We start from the raw sequence: 22,140 nt of genomic DNA on the forward strand, positions 1-22,140 counted from the left end.
GGTGTGCTGCAGTCCATGGGGTCGCAAAGAATCAGACATGACTGAGCAACTGAACTGAACTGAAGTAATTGACAGCTTTCCTACTTTCTGTTCCTGCTTCCAACTCAGGACCAACCAGATAAGGCCAAATACACACTCCTAACAGCCACATAGGTTGTCCTGCTTCTATTAGGCCTCCTTCAGCCTTCCGGGGCCCACTGCCTCTAGTCAGCGTTAGGCTTGCAGCCTTCCTTCTTCTTCACTCTAAAGCATTCCCAGCCCTTCAGCCTGCTCTCCAGTCTCTATCCAAAGGCAAGACTGCCTCCCTTGCTCAGGAAAGCTCAGAATAAACAGCCTTTGCTTGTTCTCATGTGGTTAGTTCCACAGAGCATTAAACTGGGCCTGAGCCCTTCAGAGCACGAGGCCTGTGTTGTACCCATGTCAGGAAACCAGCCCAGCAGGAACAGCATAGACAAGCAAACTGCTGCCCTCTGCAGGGCCTTTCAGCCATCCTCCAACTTGCAGGCCACTTCGACCTTTGGAACCCCATCTCCTGATGGGGACCCTCCCACACATCTTCCTCTTTAGAATGTTCTTCCTAGGCCACTGGGCCTGGCAGAGTGCTGCCCAGCGACCCAGCATCAGTCAGAAAGACCATGTGGTGCCCGAGCTTCTTGGACTGAGGCATTTCCACAGGTCAGGCTCAGCAATCCACATGTGGCAGCTGTGGGGAGCAGCCCCTCCTACCTTGGGTGGCTCAGCTCTGCTGCCCTGGCCCAGAGCCCTGGGAACCTTCCATGCTGGCCAGCTTGGCACTAAAGTTAAGACTTCTCAGGCACAAGGGGGCGCTGTGGCTTCCAATATAGGACTCAAAGTGCTGGAATACATCAATTTCAAGAGCAGAGCTTCCAATAGGGCACAGATCTTTAGTGAGGATTTACCACCAGGCAGCAGGGGTCCCTGCCCTGGAGGAGTTTGCCTGCCAGAAGTGGAAGGTTTGTTGTTCACAAGCAAGGGAGGAAGTGGTTGATGTCAGAGATGTACTGTGTCAGGAAACTCGGCTGACCCCTCCCTCACCAGCTGTGTGACCTTAGGCAAATCATCTAACCTCTCTGGGCTTCTCCGTCCTCCTTGGTACAAAGGGAATTAACAATGCTCCCTGTTTCTGGGGGTGGGGGCAGCTGGACAAGTTCATACCCACAGTATGGGGTTGATTAGTCCAGGTCCTCTCCCGGGCTTAGTGCTCAGGAAACACAACGGGTATGGTGAGGATTCGAGGCAGAGATGACAGCTAGCCTGGGTCTGGGATGGTGAGGGCTGGAGTGAAAGGAGGCTTTGGAAAAGCATTTGAACTGGACTCTGGGACCAACAGAGGGGTAGCAAGTCTTTATTCTTCCAAACTAGGTAGGCACATTTTGCACCCTTCTCCCCTTAGAGCCACACCACTCTGTTCTGCTTCAACCCATAAAACATGTCTTCATTGCTGTTACCAGTGATTTTGTGAACTGTCATCTTCACCACATTCTGGCAGCAGCCCATCATCCGTCCCTCCGGCTTCCAGAAGTGTGCTGGACCACGTGGCATGTGTCACACACCTAGTGTGCAGCCCAGAGCAAACTAGCTGTAAATTAGTCTTGCATTTAAACATGAAGAGACCCTTAAACGAATTTTGGAACTAAGGGCAGTGAAAAGTACTGGGTTAGACATTTGAGAGTTCTAAGGCTCACATTTTCACTGAGTTGCTGAGCCAATTTGCAAATCTTTTCCTCCAATTTCTGTTTCTATGGAATGGAAACTACATTATTACAGTTCCTGTTCCATCCCAAGACTGTCACCTCAAGTCCCTTTTACATGTTGGATGAGTAAATGGGATAATTGACACGTCATGCTCTGAGCTATTTTGTGGAAAAACTTACTTTCTCGACACTGCATTATCATCGATCCTAGCCCACAACTAACGGGCCAAGTGGGTTTTCTCGTCTGTATTCCATAGAGTCACACAGTCCCTCTCAGTGTTCACCACCAAGCATCTCGTGTTTTGAATGGTTTCTCTGCTGCAAACTGCAGATTCACCCCCTGCCTGGGCCATGTATTTATTCAGATCATCTCTGCTTCTTACCTGCTTCCCATCTTCCGTGGAAGCCTTTACCCAGTGGAAGTCTGTAGACCAACAAAATGCAAAATATCTTGACACATTGGGAATGAGACAGAGGACATCCACAGCACAAATATAGTGGGTAGCTTCCCCACTGTCACCTTTCTGGGGAGAGCACGGCTCTGTCTCTGCGAATCCTGAACACACACACACACGAGCCTGCTGAGTAGGCAAAGTGAGAGGCCGTGGTCACAGGCATGGGCAGTGCTGTCTTGGAGGAAACTACACTGACCTTGGGGGCAGGATTTGGGGTTCCCCCACATATTCCCAAGTCGGCAGGAAAGGCAGCACTGCTTCCCCTCACAGCCTGTTTCCTCACAGAGCTGATGGTGATTATGAAGGACGGAGCTCTGAGAATGAAGCCCTGGCATCACTGTCAGTCGTGCCATACAGACATCACAGCGGCTGTGCCACTGCAGGAAGACTGTGGGCCAGAGCGTGGTTAGGGGCAAGGCAGCCAAGACACGGGAGGGAGAGTGGGGCTGTGGAGCACAGACCCCAGAAAGGCAGCACGTGTTGCGGTTGGCGGCAAGAGTGCTGCACCAGGCATCCCCATCCTGCCCCTGCAGCCTGTGTGATTCCTGTGAACAAGCAAACACTTCCTGTGCCTCAGCTGCTCCACCTGTGAAATGGAGACGATGCTAATAACAGCACTTTCCTTATAGGACTGGGCTGAGGCTTGAATGAGTTATTTGTGCAATGTGCTTGGAATGGCACCTGGCTCTTACTGAGTTCTCAGCTGCAGCAATTATTGCTACCTGGGGTTTTGCATCCTGGCTGTTACACTGACTAGCTGTGTAACTGGGATACATGGAGCCTCTCTGAACATTTTTCTTTTCTGTGAACTAAAGAGAGCAATTCCTTTGTTGCAGAGGTGTTCAGAGAACCATATGAGATAATGTATACAAAGCCTCTCCCACACTATTTCTCTTCCATGACAGGCTTCTGCACAGGAGAACCTTGAAAAACCAAAGGCACGCAGACCAGGAGGAGGGGGATGGGTGGCAGCAGGTGCAGGTAGAGACCCTCTGATTACAACCAGCCTTGGGTCTGGCCCAGCCTGGCCCCAGAACATCTGGCCCTGAGCACTTGGGATTTTTGTGTACACTTTGGTAGATGCAAAGGTCCATGGGCCAGCTGGGGCTAGGCCCTCCTGGGTCTGCTAAGCAGCCTAGTGCCATCTCCTGGGGGCCTGGGAACTGCCTGGTTTTTCAAACAGCCGGAGCCCTAAACAGGGTAGCTCCCCTCCCAGTCATGCTTCAGATGACCCAGGAGAGCACCCAGCACCAGAGAGGCCCTGAAATGCACCCCACACCGGGGGAAAGACGGGTGCTTCAGTGCCTGCCCATCCCTGGTCCGGCCCTGGGCCTCTGAGCAGGGCTCACTCTGGTCCACTCTCCCAGGCCATCAGATTGGGCCGCATCCTCACCCCACAGGATTCTCTCTGTGACCAGCGCTGTGCTAAGTTTGTTCCCCCCAGGGAAACAAACACCTGTTTCCCAGAACCAGCTAGGAGAGCTGCCAAGTCAACTTTAAGGACCTCCCCTCACCCCCCGCTCCCCATCATGGCCTTTAGTCAAATCTCCCAGATGGAGGCAGTGCCAACCTACAGCTGATACAGGACTGGGAGACACTGCTGTGCTCACAAGCTGGCTTCGTAATTTTATTCTGCACTGGGTCCTCTATAACCCTGGGCTCTGCTTCGATCTCTCCAGAGGTCAGTGTGGGGCTTGGGAGCCCGGCCTTGCCTCAGTCCGCCTGGGTCCAATTCCCCGCTTCCTCCCAACTTCCTAAGTGACCTAAGTCACAGATCCCCCCCTGGGCCTCTGAAAGCCCTGAGCACAGGCAGCTTTTCAAAGAGCTGTCAGCTCCTCCTCCTCCTGCAATGGTGATCCCAGCACCCTACTCAGGGTAACTTTCTCCATCCTGCTTGCTGTCATTTTTGTTACATGAACAGCCACATGGATAAGTCATCCAAAAGCACCAAGCATTCAATTCTTGACCTACTGAGCCCCAGTGATTTTCTCCATCCCTAACAGCAGCCACCATGGCCCCAGTTCCTGTCCTCTGTACCATTCACTGCAAACCACACCCGTCTCTCCATCCCTCTGAATCTAAAACCCCACAGTCCTCCACCTTCTAACCCACTGACCCTGTCACGGTGTTATTACTTTCTCCAAGCTGCTCATCCCTTTCTTGTTGCAGTGGTTTGACAAAACCATAACCCAGATTAAAGCCAAAGATCCACTTAATTCACCCAACATCTGAGCAGCAGGAGAAAATGATTCCATTAATTGGGTTCGTTATTAATTTATGCTACAAATCTCCAGTGGACCTTCAATGCTAACACTTCTTCAGTGAATTCACTTTCCCTCTGAGGTCAAGGATTTCCTCTCGTCATCTCTCTCTGCTGAGACAATATCTCTTGAGGAAAACTGTCGTACCCACAGTTCCATCAGCCACAAGCATCTGTCCCCACACACTCCTATGAATGTAGAAGGAACACCATGCTCCAACCCGAGGCTGACCATTCCTCTGGCTGTTGGGTCTTGGCTCTTTGCCTTCTCGAAGGTTTCACTTAATGGTCAATGTCTCTCTTGAGGATCACTCCTCTGGTAATATAAATATGCCTTCAGAGCATCCATCTTTTTAAAAAAAGCCTCCGAAGTCTTGTCTCTGGCCTCTTTTCTCTCCTCTCTTGCAGCAAAATTCTTCAAGACTTGCCTACTTCTGTGGTGTCCACTTCCTCACTTCACATCTATTTCATATCTACTCCAATAGGGCCTCTGCTACCAACACTCCTCTGAAACACTGTGTCGCCATTTTTATACTAAAAATCACCTTTCCAAATACACCATCTCTATCCAAAACCAAAACTGAAAAGACACATGTATCCCATTGTTCACGCAGCACTACTTACAATAGCTAGAACATGGAAGCAACCTAGATGTCATCCACAGATGACTGGATAAAAAAGTTGTGGTATATTACAATGGAATATTACTCAGCCATAAAAAGGAACACATTTGAGTCAGTTCTAATGAGGTGGATTGCCGGGAGCCAGCGTGAGGAACTCCGCCCTTGGCAAAGGTCATGAGGAAGGAGGCTTGGCATATGCAAAGGCGGGATCGAGCCTCAGGAGTCACCCTGGAAATTCTCAAGCATCTACCCCCAAAACCAAAGTCTGCCTACTTTCTGCTTTGTGCTCTCACCTACACCTCTGACTTTACGGGGGACTGTCCCCCACCACCTTTCTCTGAAAAAAGAGTTAACTTACAGCTCCAGTTAATAAAGTTCCTGGGCGTGACAAGAGTGTTTCAACCTACAAACTCCTTTGGAAGTCCTCTAGCCTGCCTGAATAGGTTCTTCCGGCCACATGTGATTGTTCACAGCCTCCCAACCGTGAGAGGCATGAGGTGTTCTAAACTGTCTAAATACAGATTCCCTTGAGCAGTTAAAAGATTGATTAGAAATTGTATTGGTGAAGGGTTTTTCACTTGTTGGGCCAATGTTTGCTAAGTTTCCATATCCCTTACCTACTGTGTCCCTGGCAGTGTATTGATTATGTTTGTAACCTTGGACCCTTGAGTTAATTCTTTTCTTGTTATAGCCCACCACACCTTTGCCCTATAGGAATGCAACTTTATCTAATGCTTTTGGAGGGTGGCACCTGACTTTAGAATAATCACCTTTAGAGAAAAATAAGTTTTCTGAAGAAAGGATCTTAAAATGTTAACAGGCCTTCTGGCCAGAAGATGATGTAAATCACCTAAACTTTTGCATATGATAAGTTTGAAAGCCTGGCTTCGATTAGGATCAAGGACTGCTGTCCCTGCATGACTCTGCCCCTTCGCCCATTATCCTCTATGCACAACTTAAGGTACAAAAACTACTTTGGAAAATAAAGTGCGGGCCTTGTTCACCGAAACTTGGTCTCCCCATGTCGTTCTTTCTCTCACCTTCCAGCTGAATTCCCATCTGGGGCGGGAAGGCTCGTCAAGCCTACTAATTTTGCCTGGGCTTCTAAAATCTGACCGGGGAGGCCTTAGTGTCTCCTCTCCTTTGGGAGAACAGGAGGATGCCTGCAGCCTACGTAGGTGACGCAAATTCCTTATTTTGGAATTTTATTAGCTTTCCACGTAAACCAAGTTATTCAGCCTCTTTTCTCCACTGAATTTCCTCACTGAGCTATCCTTATTTAACCACTCTTTATATCCTTAATTAATGTTTAATTAAGCAGTTGTTTCCTGATCCTCGCCGATGCCGTCCCTGCTTTGAATTCCCTGGATCCACGGGGGCTGGACCCTGGCAGTGGATGAACCTAGATCCTATCATACAGAGTGAAGTAAGTCAGAAAGAGAAAGATAAATATCATATTCTGACACATATATATGGAACCTAGAAAAATGGTACTGCAGAATTTATTTACAGGGCAACAATGGAGAAACAGACATAGAGAACAGACTTATTGACATGGGGAGAGGGGAGGAGAGGGTGAGATGTATGGAAAGGGTAACATGGAAACTTACATTACCATATGTAAAATAGATAGCCAAGGGGAATTTGCTATATGGCTCAGGAAACTCAAACAGGGGCTCTGTATCAACCTAGAGGGGTGGGATGGGAAGGGAGATGGGAGGGAGGTTCAAAAGGGAGGGGATATATGTATACCTATGGCTGATTCATGTTGAGATTCGACAGAAAATAGCAAAATTCTGTAAAGCAATTATCCTTCAATAAAAAATTAATTAAAACAAATGTAATTTTGAAAGCATTCTGTAGCTCTAAAATGAACTAGAAAGGGAAGACAGAAAAATACAAATAAATGTTGCCTGCACTTTAAAAGTACTAAATGCATCAAAACTTCCAGTGATGAATGACTAAAGGAACTTCTTCCTGATACAGGGATGATTCCTGATACTACCTTTTGACAGAAAAGACTAAACTTCTTCACATTCAATTTATATTTTCTTTAACACTAGTTGGCACCCCACTCCAGTACTCTTGCCTGGAAAATCCCATGGACGGAGGAGCCTGGTAGGCTGCAGTCCATGGGGTCGCTAAGAGTCGGATACGACTGAGCGACTTCACTTTATTTTTTCACTTTCATGCATTGGAGAAGGAAATGGCAGCCCACTCCAGTGTTCTTGCCTGGAGAATCCCAGGGACGGGGGAGCCTAGTGGGCTGCCGTCTATGGGATCGCACAGAGTCGGATACGACTGAAGTGACTTAGCAGCAGCTGCACCCAGTATTAAAAAGAAATCTCGGTAAAAGGAGAAAGCCTCTCACAGTGGTTATACCATTAAGAGAAGGAGCAGAATAAAAAACTCAAGGAAAATTTACTGTTTATTTTGTAAAGAAAATTAAGCGGTCCAACACATCTTCGATCATCATCTATGTCCTTCCTGACATGAGAACATATAAAATAAAGGCAAGCCAGATCATGAGTCTAGCTCGGGGTCTACTTTTTCTACTTTAATAACCATCTCTGGAGCTGAAGCAGCAGCACCAGCTTGCTGGGTCTCTGCTTCCGACTCAGACAACACCTCTTCCTTTATTTTTACAGGCTTGTTACCAGCCTCCTCCTCTTCATCCGAAGACTCATCAAGCTCCCATTCATCATCTATGTCCATTTCAAATACTCTCACATGACGGAGATTTGAGCTTAACTAAAGAAAAGGCCAAATAAAGAAAATTTAAATGGCTTAATATATTATATATTAAAAATCAGAAATCTGAAGAGTAGTTTCATAGGAAAATTATTTTCCCATCAACTTACAACAAAATCACTCAACTCAGGTTTCATTCTGTACTCCACATATACAGTGACAATTTCAAGATTAATAAAATCTAAAACAGTTAATAATTACTTAGTAAGCTTTCTTAGAACAAGAGACCTAAATAGCTAAGACCACTACATGTTCATAATCAATAAAAGCTTTACATCACAGAATGTTTGCACTGAGAGGCCCTTACAGATCCTGCCACTGATGTTACTCTTAGTAACAGTTTGTAAACACTTACCACACAGGACACCTTTCGAAAACCATTCCCAGCAACATACTGTGCTTTCATACTTTCCAGTAGTCTCCAGTGCTTCTCAAAGTGCATGGTGCGGGTGGGAATGGCATGACGCTGCTCATCTAGCCTAGAGAGGGAAGAAAGCCGACCTAGGAGTGAAACGAGGCTCTTCTCCTCGTTTACTAGGGATGGCATCAGGGTTTGATTCCTACCAACATTCCCATTTCCAACATAATTCTCCCAGCTATTGTATAAAAAAGCTGTGATACTATATTCTATGAAAACACTGCACTTCCAAATGGACCAAATTATCTTATTAAAGCAGAAACCTTAGAAAATAAGGTTTTTGATTCACTTTTAAGGTAAGCAAACGAACTCATTTTATTAATAAATTAGAGATCTGCTTACTTAAATCTCAATCTAAAGGTAGCTCTTGGAAGTGACCTTGAACCCCTTCTGTGGCTATTAAGGTCCTAATTCTGAAAGGAAAATACTAAAGACAAATATAAAATAATTCTACTACAAACTAGGGCTAATGTCATCCTTGAAAACAGAAGTGCTGTTCTCCACACAAAATAATCCCCCACCTTGTTCCAGCAAAAATCCTTGATTTACTAACAAAGCAAAAGGACAAGAGAGCTGTTGAAGCCAGTATTTTTTCAATTAAGAAAATAGAAGTACTTCTGCTCAGTTGACTTTATCATACCTAAAGAACTATAATGTATAATATATATTTTAAAAAAAGAACATTTAACTGTTCTATCAGAAAGACAACCTTACTAATATGAGTTACCTTATAGAGTAAGTCCCAGTGAATTGATATTCTGCAGAGTCTTCACTGTTGTACACTGAAGACAGTGGCAGCTGCACCAAGAGTCTATCTCTTCCTTCCCGTCCTACAGTGTCTTTAAGGACTACCGTGACTGTTTCATCATCATAAAACTGGGCATCTAAACAACTGTAGGTGCTAGAATTAAGTAAGTTCCGTTATATCAAAGTTATCATGACCGAGAAAATACTATATATATAGCATTATACTGGTACCAAACCAAAAACTGACAATGAAAATGTCAAGTTGACATTCTATGCAGTAACATTTAAAATATATCATTAGTTTATGCTAAAGTCACAATTACCTATGGTACTGATTATTCACAAATATAACTAGGCCCTGAAAACAGGTAATCATGGAAAAAGAAAAATCTGTGAGGTTGGTTCACAGTGCCAGAAAATTCTTGACATCAATGGTCAGGACTTAAGCCTCTGGAAATTCTATGAATGACACCATATAAACATATTGAGTAATCAAAGTTAACTAGAATGAAAAGTAAAAATAAGATTTACATATGAAAAGATACAACTTCAAAGTACTTCCTTTATGTATGGAAAACAGTAAGAAAAAGGTAAGTTTAGGATTAGTGTCAGCTCCTTCTCTTGCAAAGCCTCCAGATGATATCGGTATTGTTACACTTAACCTAAGAAAGCCCCAGAGCAGTAAGAAGGACACCACCACCCCACATCTCTGTTGGTCATAAGAAGACCTTTAGCCATCTGCCCCCTGCAATCCCATTACTTTCTTAGGGGACAGAGACTTCAGAAGTATTAACTGTAGGAAACCATACTACGAAATTCCTGCAGGCCAGTAAGGTTCTTTTCAACTGTATGTCAAATCACCCTCTGAGTATAAAACACATAACCAACCCAGCCACCCTATGTTGCATGTGACAAAGGCCTAAGAATATCATCACTGTAACTGATTCTAACCATATTCCTATATTTGTATTTACTATATAAACAGCTCATCCAGACAAGGTTCAAGATTTACCTTCTTCTCACTTTTTCAGTTGTGGCATACGTGAAGCTCCCAAATTTAACAGCAATTAGTCCATTACTTATAGATCTTGAAGAAAGAAGAGGGGTGGGGAGAGACTTTGTAGAACAACTTGGATAGGCAATAATCTATATATGCTTGAAAAAAAAATGACTGTCATTACATTTACATAATCACCAAACCCCAGACCAAAATACTATAACACTCACTCTAGAATACTGATAACTAATGCAAATCCCTGACAAACTTAACATCAAAATTACAACTTGGTTTAAAATCTCACAGTCACCAAAGCAGCAAGATACCTTACAAAATGAGGATATTTGGACAACCAAGTTATTTCTCCTATCCAAGTACTAACCAGGCCCGACCCTGCTTAGCTTCTGAGATCAGACGAGATCGGGTGAGTTTAGGGTGGTATGGCCACAGACCCAAATTATTTCTCTTGGGCTACATCTTGGTTTCAAAAAGTTTCCTTTGGTTTAGATTTAAAACCATTTAAGATCCTAGTGACATTCTGAATATGATTTATCTTTCAAAACTTTTATTTGCATTCTCAAATGAAAGGCAAGCTGGCATGCTGCAGGCCATGGGGTCACTAAGTGTTGGACACGACTGAGAGACTGAACTGAACACTAAACCTGAGGGAAAAATCCTTTCTACAGGGAAGCCCAAATACAATTCTGAAGTTCCACAAGTTCACGAGATATAATACCAACTGTTTTGCTGTTATACTTTCCCTAAGCCTAAAGAAATCCTATATGTAGTAGCTATATACCAGTACAAAATTAAATAATCTAAAATTAAAAGGGATTACACAGCTTCCTAATTTGGAATTACCACCTTAATAATGTGAAAACTAAGAATTAGAAGAGTTAAGTTAGCAAGTCTAAAGTCAAAGTAGCTTAACTAAAAGCTGAAATGGAGGGGAGGGAAGCAGTATGTTTTATTATTAAAAATATTAGAATCTTATCTCCTTGATTCAAACTTCAGATTAATACTCACTGGGAAATATCAGTATGTCTTCTTAAGATGCACATTTTGTAAAGTGAATCTTCTAAAATAGTAAAAAGAAGATAATGTAGATTTGAGGTTTTATTATTCCACCTAAAGAAAAAAGTTAATGTCAAAACATGACATTTAGCTATCAATTTATACAACAAAACTGCATTGTTCACAGAAGACAGGGAAGAAACACACACTTACAGAAAAGGGAATTTGAATAGTCTACGTGTGGAGTCCTCACTAAAACAAAAGAAAAGAAAGGTAAGAAAAATTTTAATTGGCTGTTGAATTATACCACCCAAAAAGTAAACAGAATTACCTTCTACTATCTTTATATAATGGAATACATACTGCTTGATTCATTGATTTTCCAATTACATCCTAAATAAGATTTAAAAATATAATTAAAGCATGTACACATACAGAAATAAATACTCCACAGAAAGTGACTGATCATCACTGTTTAAGTCTAGTGAAAATTCATCTATGTCACCAAACCTTCATGCAAGAAATTTTAATGACAGTCACGACAGTAAAGAAGAGAGAAAACTCTGAGTGCCAAAGGACCTTGGAGATAAGTGATGGCAGGTGAAAAACCATCTCTTTTAAGTTTCACAGCATCAATCATCCATCCTTCAGCAGTTAACAGACAGATCAGCTCTGTAACTAAGATCATTTACAATAAGTTTGTTCTGGGGATCAATAAAATACTAAAGATGCCAACATATTCAATAACCATGTATTTATTTTTTAATTTATGTAAGAAACCAACAGTAAGAGGAAATATTAGGGTGAATCATATGAAACTGACACTTCTGTTAGTCAAAAACAGTTGAGTATCTGAGGCTCGATCCCGCCTTTGCATATGCAATAAAGTAGGCAGACTCTGGTTTTTTGGGGGAAAATGCTCGAGAATATCCGGGGGGACTCCTGAGGCTCGATCCCACCTTTGCGTATGCCGAGCCTCCTTCCTCATGACCTTTGTCATGAGTGGAATGCCTCACCGGCTCCCCACAAGTATCAGCATTTTCATATGGTTCATCTTAATAATTATGATCATTTACATAAATGAGCCACATATTGTAGATATTCTTGCTCCTATACAAAAACATGCATTTCTTTCAAACTTACTGCTGGCTTTTGCAAGCACTGATCAATAACGTTCTCCATCCGCCTTTTCACAAAATGCAATGATTTTCGAGGATAATAAGGAAACAGCAAAGGACTTTCTGGTTTCAAACAAAAACAAAAAACAAAAAGCTATAACAAACCAGATAGTTAGGCAAAACTAACCTACTGTTAGAGTCAGCCCTCACAGCGTATCTGATGGTGGAATTCTCCCTGGCCACTCTCCTGTACCTTCACACAAACTCACTAAAAACGACCAAGGCCTCCTGCTCTGCAACATCCTTGGCGGCCAGCCCACTGAAAACCACCACACTTACTACAAGCTGAGTCCGGGCAGTTTACTATTCTTTTATTTTTCCCACCAAAATCCAACAATATGCTTCCGGTGGCTATAAGAAGAAAAGGATGACTTGAGAACCAGAAGACATACAATGAAATAAGTTCACTCTTCCCTCTTCTTTGCCACAACGGTGTAACAATAGCAACCCAGTATTATTTTGGAAGAGTATGATGGTGAAAACAAAAAGAGGAGACAAGAAATTGGTGCCATGAAAATAAGCTCTTCATTTCTGAAAAGGGTACTTTTATCAGTAGAAAGTAATATATAATTTGTCAACTACTGACACCAAGTATGTTAGATTCTTTTTATATCTGTTATTTCTATTGTTTACAACAGCTGTATAAAATAAGTATCATACTGTTTATTTTACTAATTTTCTTTAAAAAAATGAACCCTAGGAGGTTTAGGCAATCACCCAGTGTGAGACTGACCAAGAAGTGAGACCTCTGAATCAAGCCCGGGTCCCACTCCCAAGCCCATCCTCTTCCACTGTGCTCTACTGGCCTCCCTCATAGCACCTCCTGCCCCAGCTATGCTGGATAAAGGAGTTTTTAATCATGTTAACATCTTAAGCTCCCAACAGGTGACAGATGCTGTGGTATCACAGAAAGATACTTGGCCTCTGTTGCCAGTTCCTGGGACAGAACTCTAAAACCTTTGGAATTTCCTGAGTGATAATGATGATAGGAGCATCCTCTGTTTTAAAGAGCCCCTAGGTAGCTTCAGGATGCAGGTTGGTCACCATAAAGACCAAGCCCTGATTAGAAGCCTGGAACTTTCAGCCCCATCCCCCAACCAGGTAGAAAAGAGAAGCTGGCACTGAGTCCCTCTAACAATGAGAAAACATCAACAACCCAAACTGAGAGACATTCTACAAAGCAAATGACTGTGTGTGTTAGTTGCTTAGTTGCAACTGCATGGACTATAGCCCAAGAGGCTCCTCTGCCCATGAGATTCTCCGGGCGAGAATACTGGAGTGGGTTGCCGTTCCCTTCTCCAGGGGATCTTCCTGACCCTGGGATCGAACCCAAGTCTCTTACATTGCAGGCAGATTCTTTACCATATAAGCTACCAGGGAAGTGCTGTGCACCCCCCCAAGAAAAACCTGACTAGTGCTCATCAAATCAGGTCATAAAAAGATAAGGAAAGACTTGAGGAGCTATCGTAGATTGGAGAAGACTAAGAAGACACAACTCAATACAGTGTGGGATCCTAAGGACAATGGAGGGAAAATATGAAGTGTCACCAATGGCCAGTAAGTTAACTACACCTACATAATGAAAACTCCACAAAACCCCTAGATGACAGAGCTAGGGCCTCTGGGTTGATGCCTGCATTAAGGGGCTGGGAAGGGTGTGCCTCTGGAGAGGGGATGGAAACTCCACATCCCCCACTCCATCCCTCACCCCATGTGCAACTCTACTTGGCTATTCCAGAATTGCATTCTTTATAATAAACTGGTAAATGTAAGTCAAGTGTTTCTTAGTTTTGTGAGCCATTTTAGCAAATTATTAAATTTGAATTATGGGAACCCTCAAATTTGTAGTGAAGTGGAACAGAAATGTGGGTAACCTGGGAACCCAGTCCTGGTGACAGAACTCTGAAGTGGGGGCAGTCTTGTGGGACTAAGCCCTGAACCCTGGAGTCTGAGCTAACTCTGCAGAGTTAGTGTCATAATGGAAGTGTGGGATACGTATCAGAGACGATCTCAGGAGGAAAAGAATCCTCTCACTTTGGAGTCAGAAGTGTTTTGAGTAAAAACACTTCAAATGCACACTGACTGCTTGCGTGCTATGTGGCAGGCACTATCCTAAGTGCTCCACTTAGATTAACTTTTTGAATCTTCACAACCGCTTTTGAGGGAGGCACTGTGATCACCTCGCTTTACTGAAGAGAACACTGGGGCACAGAGAGGTCAGGCAATGTGCCCGCAGCCACACACCAGCGAGTGGCAGGGCAGGTCCCCAGCCCGGGCAGCCCTGCCTCCAGCACACCCACTCTCACCCACACGTGACACCAACTCTCTCACCTCCCCTGCGAAGGTATGTACACTGAGTATTCGGCACTTGATTTTTGCAAAGTTCTAGGAAGAAGTTTCATCAAGGGTTTCTTAAAAGATATGTAGTGACAATTTGTACTACTTCATACTCTACTAAGAAACTGGGAAATTAATGAGCTGGTCTGAAGTCACATTCTAACATCTTAAGAGATGGAATTAATTTGAAGTTAAATATGAGGCCTGTAACTAAGGTTAGGCCTTTCTATTCAGCTACAGAAGATGTGGGGAGAAAAAAGGGTAGGACTAGTTTTTTCCAAAGTCCTCATGATGGATACGAGCCCAACAGTGACAGGGTCCTGGTGCCATCACTGCTCGCACACTGCTATCAGCCTCCCCAGGCATCGTTCCTTACTCCGTGGGCATCCCGATTCAATACAATAAATGAGCTGAGTCAGCTGTACTTTTATTATCCCTCCATTCAATACTAACTTATGTTAATACATCTCTCTAGTGATCTTGAAGACTCTCAAGCAATATAAAACATGTTCTGCTCCGAAAAAGAATGTGGACTTCTAGGGTTAAATCAAGAGAGGAACAAGCAAAGTTCTATGCCTGAGATTTCTCTACTTCTCCCACTCACTCCTCATTCAGATAAACAGCAAACAGAAAGAAGCAGAGATCATTACTGACTGCAGTTAAAAACACAGGCTCTCAAGTTAGCAGGGAGAAGGCAATGGCAACCCACTCCAGTACTCTTGCCTGGACAATCCCATGGACGGAGAAGCCTGGTGGGCTGCAGTCCATGGGGTCGCGAAGAGTTGGACACGACTGAGCAACTTCACTTTCACTTTTCACTTTCATGCACTGGAGAAGGAAATGGCAACCCACTCCAGTGTTCCTGCCTGGAGAATCCCAGGGAAGGGGGAGCCGTCTATGGGGTCGCACAGAGTCAAACACGACTGAAGCGACTCAGCAGCAGCAGGTGGCTATTACCCCAAGGATCTAAGAAACAGCTAAATCTTGGTTAAATCACTCTTTGAGAAAGCCAAGAAATAGATGCTTTAAACATCTTTTCATCTAAAATGGAGAAGTTTTGATACATAATGGTTGCTATTTTGTGTTGCATCCCCAATAATGTTGGCTTAATAAAATTTTACCGTATCAACAGTCCAGAGAATAAAAGGCATAACAAGTTAAAAAAAAAAAAAAGCCACCTCAGGAGAATACAGTGATGCATCATTATAGGAGTTAAAAGCATCATATGCTTTTAAAAGCTAATAAATTGGAACTGACTTAAACAGACTTCTCTGATAGGCTCTATAGTTTTCTTCCCAATATCCTATTTTTTATAACAGACAATACTTAAAATAAGCAATCTTACTACATCACAGTTAACATACTGTGTTTTTGAACATGGTAATATCATACCCTGTTATTATTTTCCTGTTTCTCTAATCAAATAAAATGGACACAAAAAGATAAATCAAAGAACTTAAATAAGTATTCAGCAAGTATACTTGCTGAGGTACTGGTCTCAAATAAATATGAACATGGCCCAAATCTGCTTGGTTCATGAAATACCTTTAAGGTGGCTGCTGTTCTGAAGAAAGTCATACCACTGGTTTCCCTCTGTGTTAGGGGGTGACACAAGATCATCATCTTCATCTTTCAAGTACTAGAAATAGAGAATTAGACATTTCAGCTTTGTAAACCAAAGAATTAGGCTCTAAAATTGCTTATATTTAACACTATTCTACTCAAGTTATTTTTACTGTCAAGTCCTCTGAAACCACATTATTCTGTGAGATGACCAAAATTTACTAAATGCCAAGCTACTGAACAAAGTGCAGACTACTAAAAGATTAGAATGCAATAGACATAGAAATCATAAATTGAGTTTAAGTATCATGTTCTATTTTCATAGAAAATAGAACTTTTAACCTTACATATTTTAAACTTAAGATATTCAAGTTTATAAATTAATTTTCAACTGTTTGTCAACTGTCAATCTACTCCATGGCAGTAATTCTCAAAGTGTGGTCCACATCACTCGGAGAGTCTTCAAGATGCTTTCCAAGATCCATGAGGTCATTACTATTTCTATAATGGTATAAAGCTATTATTTGCTTTTCCACTATAATGACATCTGCCCTGGTGGTCAAAAGCACAGGTGGGGACAACTGCTGGCACTGCCACCAAGAATCAAACCATGCTAGTAGTCACTGGATTCCTTTTTGCCACATACAGTTTCACTAATCTCTGATAAGGCTATTAAAATTATTAATTTTATTAAATCTCAACAAAATCTTTTTAATATTCTGAGAGACAGAATTGAGTATGAATAAAGCACTTTCGCTGCATACCAAAGCATGACAGTTACCATGAGGAAAAGCATTTATGCAAATGCACTTGAGTCAAGCTAGGCACATCTTTGTTGCTCCTGCAATTCCATTTTTACTCAAAAGAATGACTGGCAGGCAAACTCTGATTATTTGTTCTTGGGTATGTGGCAGATATTTTCTTGAAACTAAAGAAAGGGATCCTGTCACTTTAAGCAAAATGACTGACAGTATTTGTTGTCAGTGATAAAATTTAAACGTTCAAGCAAAAATTAAAAATTTGGAAAACCCATATCTGCTACTATGTGCTTGACAGCCTCATAGTAGTTAAAGATTGTCTGATGAGATTGGTAATGATATTAACAAAATCTGACTTTTGGATACTGTATGAAGAAAGGTTTCAGCCTACGGAAGATCTCTGTAATTCAGTGAATCAGTATTTTCCCAAAGATCAATACATGATATTACAAAATCAACCACAGGGTAACAAGATCCTTCCAAAGTGAAAAGCAGATGAATAAATTTTAATGAATCATAATATGGAAAGTCTACTGTTGCAATGTAGATTCCACGCTAGAACTAACCTAAGATACTACTGTTTGTCAGAATTTGGTGTAGTATCAAAGAATATTCACAATTTTCTAAAAAGCTATTAAAATATTTCTGCCTTTCCAACTATACACCTGTGTAAAACCAGGCTTTCTGATCAAACAACATATCACAACAGAATAAATGCAGCTGCCTTCTCTTAAGCCATACATCAAGGAGATTTGCAAACATATAAAACAATGTCACTCTTCACATAATTTTGTTTTGTTAAATAGTTATTTTCCATTTTAACATGTAATGAAAAGAGGGTTTGTTCTTTTTAAGTGAATTAAGAAATAATTCTTTTTTCTGTTTACTTTTTAATATCTAACAATATATGCTATTCATAGACACAACCCACATAAAAGCTCTCTGGGAGTTTTCAATAACTTTAATATAAAGGGTTCGAAGACCCCCCAAAAGTTTAAAGCTACTCTTTGGTGATTTTAGTAAAAGGAGAGGGCTACTATATAATTTGGCATTATGCTACTTTCAGAAAGTTTTGTATAATAAAGACTAACACTGCTAATGTTTTAAAATTAATTTTTAAAAAATTAGTAACTACATTCAATCCAGAGCCCATACCTGACCAACTTTTTCAACGTTAAAGTATTTTCCTTTTCGATTATAAAGATCTGGAGCCTAGAAAGAATAAATAAAGTTTAATTAAAGAAAAAAATCATCTTACATTTTAACCAAAAACTCTATTTTTTAAGAAAGCTGTTAGTAGCAGTTACTCTTTTCTTCTGTGGATGGTAAGACACAAAAACAAAGTTCAATTTATATGCTTTACATTTAATAAATAAGTACTGCCATTAATTAGTTCAGTAGTTGAAAAAGCATACATAATTGCTATAAGGTCGCTTAAACTGGATTAAATTTGATTACTTCTTACCATTGTCCAGATTTATTGTAATTATTGTTGAAAAAGCACTATAGAAATGCCAATTTCCTACCTCATTGAAATGTTCAGTAAGAAATTCAGCAACAAATGTGATATCTTTCTGAGTCATCTATCAAATCCAAAAGGAACATAAAGAAAACAAATCAAGATAAAGAAAAGCTTCTTAAAAAAAATTATATAACAATAAATGTGACAAGCATGTATTAAGTATTTTAAACCCACTTTTCCAATCAGCAACTCCAACAGCTAGAGATCTCTTCATGGTCTAAGGCTATTTATTATGTTATGCCTAATGCATAAACCTATATGCAGGTCAGGAAGCAACAGTCAGAACTGAACATGGAACAACAGACTGGTTCCAAATAGGAAAAGGAGTACATCAAGGCTGTATATTGTCACCCTGCTTATTTAACTTATATGCAGAGTACATCATAAGAAATGCTGGGCTGGAAGAAGCACAAGCTGGAATTAAGATTGCTGGGAGAAATATCAATAACCTCAGATATGCAGATGACACCACCCTTATGGCACAAAGGGAAGAGGAACTAAAGAGCCTCTTGATGGCTTAAAACTCAACATTCAGAAAACTAAGATCATGGCATCTGGTCCCATCACTTCATGGCAAATAGATGGGCAAACAATGGAAACAGTGGCTGACTTTATTTTTGGGGGCTCCAAAATCACTACAGATGGTGACTGCAGCCATGAAATTAAAAGACGCTTACTCCTTGGAAGGAAAGTTATGACCAACCTAGAGACCATATTCAAAAGCAGAGACATTACTTTGCCAACAAAGGTCCGTCTAGTCAAGGCTATGGTTTTTCCTGTGGTCCTGTATGGATGTGAGAGTTGGACTGTGAAGAAAGCTGAGTGCCGAAGAATTGATGCTTTTGAACTGTGGTGTTGGAGAAGACTCTTGAGAGTCCCTTGAACTGCAAGGAGATCCAACCAGTCTATTCTGAAGGAGATCAGCCCTGGGATTTCTTTGGAAGGAATGATGCTAAAGCTGAAACTCCAGTACTTTGGCCACATCATGCGAAGAGTTGACTCATTGGAAAAGACTCTGATGCTGGGAGGGATTGGGGGCAGGAGGAGAAGGGGACGACAGAGGATGAGATGGCTGGATGGCAGCACCGACTCAATGGATGTGAGTTTGAGTGAACTCTGGGAGTTGGTGATGGACAGGGAGGCCTGGTGTGCTGCGATTCATGGGGTCGCAAAGAGTCGGACAGGACTGAGTGACTGAACTCAACTGAACTGAACTGAAAACCACCTAATCTATCTGAATCACACTTTGGGGAGGGGTGAGAATGAGTGAGCTGCAGGAACCAAAAGGGAATTCTGCCCTATTCTGTAAGATATTCTGAGAAGGAGATTCCATTGCTACTTGTCACAGTAGCAATCCTTATTACAGTCAGAAAAAACTGGTACTCACCAGACATGAACATAGGTACTAATATCTAAATACTAGACTTTCAAGGAAAATAAAAATGCATTTAAGATTTTAGGAAGTTAAAATAAGCAATCCAAATACCTTATGTTATACAGACTATAAAATCTTATACAAACATGAAAATGGTAAGCTTAGCCATAATAAAAGTATACTGTGAGATAAAAAATATCAAACATGCATATTTAAAAAAAGGGCTTACTAGGAATCTCTCTTGTGCCTACAGCCTAACATCTCTTAACAATAACTGCATAAGACTACTAAGATGACCAGCACAGCTGAGCTCAACCAGGGCAATATTAACACATATAGGAAAAATACTATTATATACTACCTTGTTCAGTTCAGGAAGTACATGGTCTTCTGTCATTCTCAACATTGCTGAAAATATAAAGTTTAAAAAACTATCTTTAAAGGGAAACTCCAAACATAATTTTAATTATAGACGCATTTCAAGTCTAAATGTATTTCACTGGACTACATTTTCTATTTTCAACAGCTTCTTGTCACCAAGGAAAACTTATTTTTCTTCTAAGAACTACAGAGTGAAGAATTTGATTTATATTCTTAGGCTCAAAACGGTTGATATAGCCATCTTAAACCATTTTTCCTTTTCTCCTTCAATACAACCCATTACCACTCCAGACAAACAAACCAAACTGCTGCCTTTAGCAAAGACTGCGTGTGCAGGAATCCCTCCTGACTTAGTCATGTTTCTTTTCTTAAAATGTGCAGGCAATTCTTTCTTTCCTCCAAAAGGCTTAGAATGCCAAACAGATGTGTTTCTTCCCCTTGGGCTTTTCTGCCACATGAAGATGCTTGCACTAAGATTTATGTGTGTATACACACACTTATATATGTGTATATATGTATTTATATACCTTCTTTAATATTTGTGGTTGACCCTTTTTGTCCTTTCATGGGGCGTGTTCATCAATACTGTATTTTCTATACATAATACATCCACCTAAGTGAAGAAATATATTGCATGTGCTTTGCATAGTGTTTGAATATGCTTCTAATGTTTGGCCAGGAAAAAGCATGTTAGACATGATTCTGCAAATAGGGATTATTTTAAGAAACTGTTCTTAATTAATTCAGACTTCTAATTCATCTGAAAAAAAAACCAGCCATAATCTAGTTCCATTCATTCATTTATCCATTCAAAAATTACTTACTGAGCGTAATACAGGTACTGGGAACAAAGCAGTATAAATAAATCCCTGCCTTCATGGAGACTGCATTTTACAAAAAAGCAAACCAGGGTTAGAGCGCTAACTAGTGGCAGCATCCAGTTACAGCTAGGTCTCCAGTTCTCCAATCCAGTTTGTTTTGTTGTTGTTAGTACTAAGTCCTGTCCAACTCTTTTGCAACCCCATGGACTGTAGACCGCCAGGCTCCTCTGTCCGGGAGATTCCCCAGGCAAGAAAACCAGAATGGGTTTTCATGTCCTTCTCCAGGGGCTCTTCCCGACCCAGGGATCAATTTAGTGTGCTTTGTTCTAATGATAAGGACTGAGTGGTAATTCATTTATCTTCTAATGCAGCTTCTTATTACAGTTAGGACATGCAATAAGAATATAAACTGCCTAATTACTCCAGTAATTATAAGTAAAACCAAGCTACTATTTCTCTAATAGAAAGTCACTTCTAAGGTTTCATTTAATTTGAACATTGCAATTTATTCTAATTAACTCTGATATTAAACAGGCTGGCCTGATAAACACTCTGGCTCCCCATTCTGGCTAGTGTTGGTATGGTTTTGAGAAAAATCCAAGAATTTTAAATGTCAACATCCACTGACTGCATTCATTTTTTTATTAAAAGCAATTATATTAGGCTAACAAATATGAAAAGTCACGTTTTAAAAACATCAATTAAAAAAAGATTTGGGCATTTGTTTAAAAGGATATTAGCACAGTACAGGTAATTTACTTTCTATTTTACTCTTTAGAATTTTAAGAACTATGGAATAAATTCTATTTACAACTAAATTTTCCATGTGTTGGAAGGAAATGGATGCTAAATTATTTCAAAGACATTAAGAGAGGTCACAAAAATAGCAGTACAAATGGACTACATACATAAGATACGCACACTCTGTAGGATGAACATTAAAACATTTAATATCATGTCAGTAACTATTTGTTAATTACATACAAATGCAAAGAGATGCGGAGACACAAAGAAAGGACTGCTGCTGCTGCTGCTGCTGCTGCTAAGTCGCTTCAGTCATGTTCGACTCTGTGCGAACCCATAGACAGCAGCCCACGAGACTCCCCCGTCCCTGGGACTCTCCAGGCAAGAAGGCTGGAGTGGGCTGCCATTTCCTTCTCCAATGCATGAAAGTGAAAAGTCAAAGTGAAGTCGCTCAGTCGTGTCCGACTCTGTGCACCTGCAA

At 41.3% G+C, this 22,140-nt stretch overlaps 1 protein-coding gene across 7 annotated transcripts in view; it reads right to left on the minus strand.

The window, feature by feature from the left end:
- Nucleotides 1–7,463: 7,463 nt before the first annotated feature.
- Nucleotides 7,464–22,140, minus strand: part of ANAPC4 (anaphase promoting complex subunit 4) — a 33,245-nt gene continuing 18,568 nt past the window's right edge. Inside the window, exons 17-28 of one of the 7 annotated variants that reach the window (XR_015166215.1) lie at nucleotides 20,075–20,121; nucleotides 18,343–18,399; nucleotides 17,972–18,028; nucleotides 16,041–16,134; nucleotides 12,124–12,221; nucleotides 11,312–11,373; nucleotides 11,194–11,232; nucleotides 10,993–11,044; nucleotides 9,982–10,056; nucleotides 8,950–9,123; nucleotides 8,160–8,283; nucleotides 7,464–7,804 (exon numbers count right to left, since the gene is read on the minus strand). Coding sequence is in view for 1 of the 7 variants with exons in the window: in XM_086407763.1 (XP_086263889.1) it covers nucleotides 7,577–7,804; nucleotides 8,160–8,283; nucleotides 8,950–9,123; nucleotides 9,982–10,056; nucleotides 10,993–11,094; nucleotides 11,194–11,232; nucleotides 11,312–11,373; nucleotides 12,124–12,221; nucleotides 16,041–16,134; nucleotides 17,972–18,028; nucleotides 18,343–18,399; nucleotides 20,075–20,121 (1,157 nt within the window). In the remaining 6 variants the exon portion in view is untranslated. Of the gene's footprint in view, nucleotides 7,805–8,159; nucleotides 8,284–8,949; nucleotides 9,124–9,981; nucleotides 10,125–10,992; nucleotides 11,095–11,193; nucleotides 11,233–11,311; nucleotides 11,374–12,123; nucleotides 12,222–16,040; nucleotides 16,135–17,971; nucleotides 18,029–18,342; nucleotides 18,400–20,074; nucleotides 20,122–22,140 lie in introns of all 7 variants that reach the window. The other 6 variants (XR_015166216.1, XR_015166214.1, XM_086407763.1 and 3 more) reach the window with 6 other exon arrangements.

The sequence above is a fragment of the Bos grunniens genome, chromosome 6 (assembly GCF_055505025.1).
Source record: "Bos grunniens cultivar Pamir isolate PY7600 chromosome 6, Bosgru_T2T1.0, whole genome shotgun sequence".
Classification (NCBI taxonomy): Eukaryota; Metazoa; Chordata; class Mammalia; order Artiodactyla; family Bovidae; genus Bos; species Bos grunniens.